Source organism: Kryptolebias marmoratus, linkage group LG22, assembly GCF_001649575.2.
Source record: "Kryptolebias marmoratus isolate JLee-2015 linkage group LG22, ASM164957v2, whole genome shotgun sequence".
Classification (NCBI taxonomy): Eukaryota; Metazoa; Chordata; class Actinopteri; order Cyprinodontiformes; family Rivulidae; genus Kryptolebias; species Kryptolebias marmoratus.
In genome coordinates, this window is record NC_051451.1 from 25761699 (window position 1) to 25769101 (window position 7403).

The 7403-nt window shown below is 39.2% G+C and overlaps 1 protein-coding gene across 1 annotated transcript in view; it reads right to left on the reverse strand.

The window, feature by feature from the left end:
• ift74 (intraflagellar transport 74) overlaps window positions 1-7403 on the reverse strand; it is a 12878-nt gene that overhangs the window by 1091 nt on the left and 4384 nt on the right. The window contains exons 2-5 of the mRNA XM_017403981.3: window positions 6227-6353; window positions 5961-6127; window positions 5753-5878; window positions 5490-5550 (exon numbers count right to left, since the gene is read on the reverse strand). Of these exons, the coding sequence (XP_017259470.1) occupies window positions 5490-5550; window positions 5753-5878; window positions 5961-6127; window positions 6227-6350 (478 nt within the window). The 5' untranslated portion in view covers window positions 6351-6353. The remainder of the gene's footprint in view (window positions 1-5489; window positions 5551-5752; window positions 5879-5960; window positions 6128-6226; window positions 6354-7403) is intronic.

Sequence of the window (7403 nt, forward strand, 5' to 3'; positions counted from 1 at the left end):
CCGGCCGAACTTCAACCCACCTCCACCCCTTCTCCACCTCCAGTTTCCCAGCTCCCTCAAGCTTTCTTCCCCTCTTCGACCTCCACCACCAGTGTCCAGCCCGGGGAAGACGCCTCTAATGCTCAACCTGAGCTTTGCCTCGAAGCGCATTGCTATTGTCAACACTCGCGTCTTCCGCCGAGGTCCGAGCGCCAAATATCTTATGTCATTCATGTCAAATAAAACCATTTAATTGCAGCTTCTCTTTGTCGTGAGTCTCTCCAGGTTGAAATGGATATACAACCATACCAGTATGAACCTGAACAGCTGGATCTCTGGAATTACATGAAAACTCTTCAGATTCGGATTCTGATGATCACAAAAGCTGTAATGGCTGACAAAACAACACGCATAATGACCGAGTTGGGAATGTGGAATGGTGAGAACTGATTACCCTCAGATCGTTGTCATGACAACAGTACACAACACTGCAAATTAACATACAGATGGTAGGAGAGACCTAACATTGCTAACTTGAAGCTAACCTGATGCTAACTTGATGCTAATTCGGTAAAAATGTGAGCGCACTTGAGAGTAGCATTTATGAACTCTCACACCAGAGTAAACTAATCAATAACATGTTTAGACTATGTTATTTGTTTAATCACACATGGATTGTTTGTTTTTTCATTGATAACAAACTGCTCTGAATCACAAACTGATCTCAGGCTGTTGGTCTGTAAGCAGCTCATATCTTTTAATGACAGCGTGTGTTCACGTAATGTCAGGACTGCTGTGGGTGAAAGGTCTTGCTTTTTTCTGAAGTGAAGCCAGTCCACTGCTTTAATGAGGGTTGGAGCGGTGCTTCTCTTTGAAGTGGTCCGAACCAGAGTTCTGATAGTAATTCTTACATCGGAGCTTATGGATCCGAATCTGAGGAAGGTTTTTATTTTTTGGGAAGCGAAAAAATCCAACTCCAATTTTCTGGCTGGTTCGAACAATTAATTCCTCTGAATTGAGTGATTCCATAATTTATTCCCTGTGCTTGTTTTAAAAATCTAACTGTTACTGGCTACCACAATTATTTTTCTTGATTTCTTTTAGTGTTTCTTAAAACCAGAAAGTTGCCATTTGAAATGCCTTTAATTTTGTAGAAAAAAGCAGATCACAGACATGACAAAAAACTAAACAACCAAAGGAACATCTTCAGAGATTGGTGATTCCATAATTCTTGCCAGGGGTTGTAGATATCTAAAACTAAGATGTTCAAAAAAAGGTTAAAAAACAAAAACAACTGGACTTCTATTCTGTAGTTGAAGACGTTTGCTTCTCATCCGAGGAGATTTCTCAATTCAGAAATAGAGAGTGTGGAGTTGAGCTTTTAAAGCTGAGATGTGATGTAAACTGATTTAAGCTGATTTTTAAGATGTGTACCAATAAATTTGAGATATCTTGAGTATTTACTTTATTTAGATGACCTTTGTATATTAGATATCTTGAATGATCATTCTGTCCAGTCAAAACAATCCAGATTTACGTAGCATTTTGGTTGCAAGTTTATAGCCTGCCATAGTTTATAAGGCATTTTGGTGTTACTTTTTTTTGCTAGTCTGTGATCTGCAATGTCAGGCCAGAAAAACCCAAATTCTTGTGTTTTTCACACGGTTTATAGTGTTGCAGCTCATGTTTAACATGAATTAGGAAACACAGACAATGTATTGTCTGCAATTTATTTAGTTTTTAAGCGCATTGTGTGTTTCGGGAGAGAGTAAATCTGAAATTCTTTGCAGATGTTTTAAGCAGTCTTCAAGTAAATGAGGTTCATGTTCTCCACATATCCCACACTGCTGAGCTCTTTCAAAACTGTGGCATTTTCTGTCAATTTCTTCCAGAACAACCACCCAAAATTCCTCAGGCAACAGTTTGGACAGCTCAGTGGCAGCATTAGGGCACCCTAACATGCAATTTCTTTAATTCAGATATCTAAAATTGTAATTTTGACTAGTCATAATTCAGTTTAAGATATCTTGAATTGTAATTAAGGATATGTGACCCTTTAGATGATGAATCTGGTGACATCATTTGAGGTATCTTGAAAGGCATTTTGACAGTTCAAAATGTAATTAAAGATATCTTGAATTGTTCTTCTTACAAGAATGTAAATGCAGTTATCTTAAATTGTCATTATGGATAGTCAAAATGTAGTTGTAATTAGTCAAAATTCATTTTTAGATATCCAGAATTTTATTACAGATTATCAGAAAAAAAAAGATTTTATGTTAGAATGGCCTGCCACAATGTTTTGTTTACTCACTTTTTTGATACTTGTAGTTTATTTGCAGTGAACGAATCACAAGTCACATTAGCTCAGGCGTCAACAACAGTCCCTTCCCACCTGCACAGTGCACATTGCTGTCGTTCAGATTCACAGTGAGTGAGTCACAGGAGACAGATGTTCCACTCCTGACTGGCTCGCTTGCGCTGAGCTCAACTAAATTGAGAAAGGAACAAATCAGTTCATAAAGTGATTCGGTTCAGTTTGTTTACTCAAAAGATTTGTCCATTTGAATGAATTGTTTGTGAAGGACACAACATTACCTCAAAGCTTTGACTACTCATCTGAGGAGGTACACTCAAGAAACAGAAGCTAGGAGAATAAATAGGGTATTCTCCACCGCACCATACAAAGTGTATTCTCAATGGCATGGGAATAACAAGAGAGTACATCCACCCAGAGCTGAGACCGAGCAATACTGGAGAAACATATGGGAGAAGGAGGCAACACACAGAGACAATTCCCCATGGCTTCAGGATCTAAGATCTGAACACACTAATTTCCAAAAGCAAGGACCAGTAACCATAACATTGGCAGACATCCAAGACAGTCTCAGGAATGAAAAGCTGGACTGCGTCAGGGCCTGACATGATCCATACCTACTGGGTATAGAAACTGACTGCTGTCCATGAACACCTAGCAGGACAAATAAACCAGCTACTGATGGAAGAGACCCACCCTGAGTGGTTGATCATGAAAGACCCCCAGAAAGGGGCAATTCCTTCCAACTACCAGCCAATCACATGCCTGTTTATATCATAGTGGCTAAGATGAATAGGCACATTGGTCAATACCTGAGCGAGACACAGGTGGGGTGTCACCCTAAGTCCAGCACCCTGAGACTGTACACTAAGAGAAAAGAGGGAGGCAGTGAAATAATGAGCTTTAGAGCCACTATAAAGGATGAAACAACCAAGATTCTGGAATACATCAAAAATAAAGCCTCTAATGGTGAATGTCTCAGGCAGCAGAAACCCAATATGGAAGAGGATAAAGAGGAACCATCATGGAAAGATAAGCTCCTGCATGGCATTTACAACTGGCAGATTGAGGAAGTGGCTGATATCAACAAATCCTACCAGTGACTAGAAAGGGCTGGACTGAAGGACAGACAGAGGCACTAATCATGGCAGCACAAGAGCAATAGAGGCCGGGGTCTATCATACCAGGCAGGACCCAAGATGCAGGCAGGCAAAGCATATATGGAACACCATAACCAAGTGGCTGGAATAGTGTACAGTACAGAAACATCTGTACTGTGTATGGACTGGAAGTCCCATAGCCACAGTGGGAGATTCCACCTAAGATGGTGGAGAATGGCAGGGCTCAGATACTGTGGGACTTCCAGATACAGACTGATAAACAGCTGATAGCTAACCGACTGGACATTGTTGTGATAAATAAGATACAGAAGAAAGCTGTGGTGATAGATGTAGCAGTCTCAAGCAACTGTAACATCAGGAAAAAGGAGCACAAGAAGCTGGAGAAACACCAAGGGGTGAAAGAAGAAAAAGAGAAGTTGTGGAGAGTCAAGGCCTCAGTGGTACCAGTGGTCATCGTAGCACTCGGTGCTGTGACCCCCAAACTGGAAGAGTGGCTCCAACAGATCTCAGGAAGAACCTCAGAGATCTCTGTCCAGAAGAGAGCAGTCCTAGGAACAGCTAAGATACTGAAGAGAACCATCGAGCTCACAGGCCTCTGGTAGAGGACCTGAGGTTGAAGTGAAGGTGGAACCACCCATGAGGAACAAATAGGGCGAGATGAGAGTTTGTTTTTTTTTTTGTTTAAGAGACTAATGGGATCTTATAGAAGAATATTACTTCAACTTAAGGTGATTAAGGTGGATCATCTTGTGACGATAAATATGAATCATGGATGTGTTTAATTTTATACACATTGCTTAAGTACTTTGGTTTACATTTATTCCTTATTTTTGTAAAAAAAATACTGATGATATAAAATATTTGTGATGTACAGTCCATTTTTTATCATTATTTTAATCTTTGGCGTTGGTATCATGCTTTTTTTTTTTAAATTGTAGTGTAACTGCAGCTTCTTAAGGATGCAATAAAGGGAATATGAGTGTAAATGTATTCACATTTCTAAGTACATTCCTCTGATATTTTATATTTAAAATCATGTGAACTAATAATTTTTTTTTTAAGTTTTAGTCAAAAAAGACAATTTTACTGAAGATTAGAAACAATAAGGTATCAATCATCCAACCATTGTCTTTACACACTTCTCCTTTCCAAGTTGCATAGTAGCTGGTGCCTATCTCCAGCAGTCACTGTGTGACAGTGCTACGACATTTCCCAAGTCTATCACAGGGACACAATGAAACACTCCCACCTCGGTACAACATGTATGTTTTTAGCCTGTGGCAGGAAACCTGAGAACATGGATTAAACCCATGCATGCACAGGGAGAATATGCAAACTCCCCCCACAAAGTCCTCAGTTGGAGACGATCCTGCGATCTACTCACAGCTCTAACCACTGCACTGTAAGCTATCACCTATACATTATTTAAGAGATTCAATTATTAAATGAAAATATATCTCTAAACAAACAATACATTAGGGTTAAATATGGTGACTGAAATGCCAACATTTAATCAACACCTAAGTGCAGCACACAGACTCATTTAAGATGGAAGTGGAAATTTTAACTTTGTGTCATTTGTCAACCCAATGTTTATTTTAAATTGTTACAGCACCAGGTAAAATTATGACATAGTGCAGTAGTACATAGTACAGCCCTACTGTAAGTAACCAAGGTTTTTTTCTTATTTCATGAAATGTAAAATCGTAGAACTAAATGTGAATGAACATTTTATTATTGATGTAAACTAACTGGTTTACATCTGTTTTAACACTTAAATTTGTCATTAACATTCCTGAAACTTTTGGGCTGTTAATAGACTAATTTAAGTTTAGAAAAATGTTAAAAGAAAATAAATTCTGAAAACATATCAGTTTTTTGCAGTGCAGTTCACTTGTCAGTAGTCCTTATAAATCAGTTGTAATAAAAGCTTGCGAGAAATGTTCATTGCAAATATGAAAAAGAAAAATGATAAAAAGAGGAGATAATCAATGTTACCTGTGAAATGTGATACAGTTAAATTTGCCATCTTTAAGTAGCTGACAAGTTAAAGTCATAACTCTGAAGGATACATTCTTTCATCACAAAGATGTTCTGCTCCACGTGCTGCCACTTCCTCTCCAGGTTTGCCAGCTAAAATGTCACACAGATACAGACAAAAACCAAACCTTATAACAGGCATATTCTATGCATCCAGTCAGTTTTAAAACTATGGATATGATAGTCAAACAACAGTGACTGAAACATGACTAGATCATTCGTATATAATGAAAAAGGTATGTGTTGAAAATGTTTTGGTAGTATTTACAACACTCAGGTTGTAAACTGATCCAACCTGAGCATAAGTCTCATTTTCTTGCAGTTTGGTCTTCAGAGCATCATATTTCTGGTTCTTCTCCTCCAGCAGCTGCTTGAATGAATCTCGGTGCTGAGTCAGTGATGTTTGGTCCCCCGTTAGTTTCTGCACCCAAAGAAAAATAAGAAAATAAGTAAATTTTTAAGTATTAGGAAAATCTCATCTGTGTCCAAGGCACAGCCAGTACTACTTTTTTCTTCTCCTCAGCGGTGTACTTCAGGGTATCCAGGTCTCTATAGGTGTGCAGATCTGACTCCATAGTGCTGATTTGCTCCTTCAGGGTGGTGAGCTCACATGTTATCTTCCCCTCCAGCTGCTGCACCTTCTCCAGGTCCTGCTGCAGGCGCAGTGACTCTGAAAGGTGAGGGACAAAATCAACCCTTGAAGTTTGACATACTGTGGTTTGCATAATCTGTATCCCTTAATCGCTTTGGTGAAGAGTGTGTTAATGACCTGTTGACAGTCCTTTGGCGGTGCTCTCTGATTGGACCACCTCTGTCTCTTTGCTGAGCAGCACTTCCTGCATATTCCTCAGCTCACTGGCCGTCACTGTATCCACTTGACGTAACCGCAACATGTTCTGTACCAAAATGCACACACTGCATAAACACACACTTATCACACTTACATTAATGGAAAATACTTAGTCCACCCATTTTACATTCTCAGGGTACCTTTTACTTATACAGACATATCTTCACCAGGTTCTAAAAATATGCAAATCTAACCTCAAATAAACCAAAACACACAAAAGATTCCAGTATGTCATTATTTACTACACAAAAAACAAAAACAAAATTGAAGAGCTGTGCGTGGAAAAACACCGTACACCTTATGATTCAACAGCTTCACAGCTTGTTTAGCAGCACTACTTTGTTAGTCTCTCACACTGTTTTGGAGGAATTACAAAAACAGGAATTTGGAAAAAATCAGCCAGATGCGAGATTTAGAAGTACAGTTTGTAGCTCTGGAGCATACAAGTGTGTGTTTGCACAATGCCAAGCAGGAAAGACATCAACGATGAATTTAGAGAAGCAGCTGTTGTTGCCCATCAATCTGAGAAGGGTTAAAGGTCATTTCCAAACAATTTAGGGTACATCATTCTACAGAGAGGAAGATTATTCACAAATAAAAAACATTTAAGACTGCTGCTAATCACCCAGGCGTGGACATCCCAGCAAATTCACCCCAAAATCAGACCTTGCAATGCTCAGAGAAATGACAAAAAACACATGCTCCAGCTCAAACTTAGTTAGCAGGTTACAGGTTAAAAGCTAATAACAGGACAATTAAAACAGACTTGTTTGGAGAGGTTGCAGGAGAAAGCCTTCTTTCGCTGAGACAGAGATGTTTACCCATAAAAGTAATTCAAAAAAGTTAAAAAACAAAAACAACTGGACTTCTATTTTGTAGTTGAAGACGTTTCGCTTCTCATCCGAGGAGCTTTCTCAGTTCAGAAATAGAGAGTGTGGAGTTGAGCTTTTAAAGCTGTGATGTGATGTAAGATGGATTGCTTGCAGATTGTTCTCACTCTCCTAACAATGGAGGCTCATTAGGGTCCTTGTTTGTCTGACTCACTGATGGGCCACTCTGGTCACATGAGTGCAGGTGTTGATTGGAGTGAAACTGA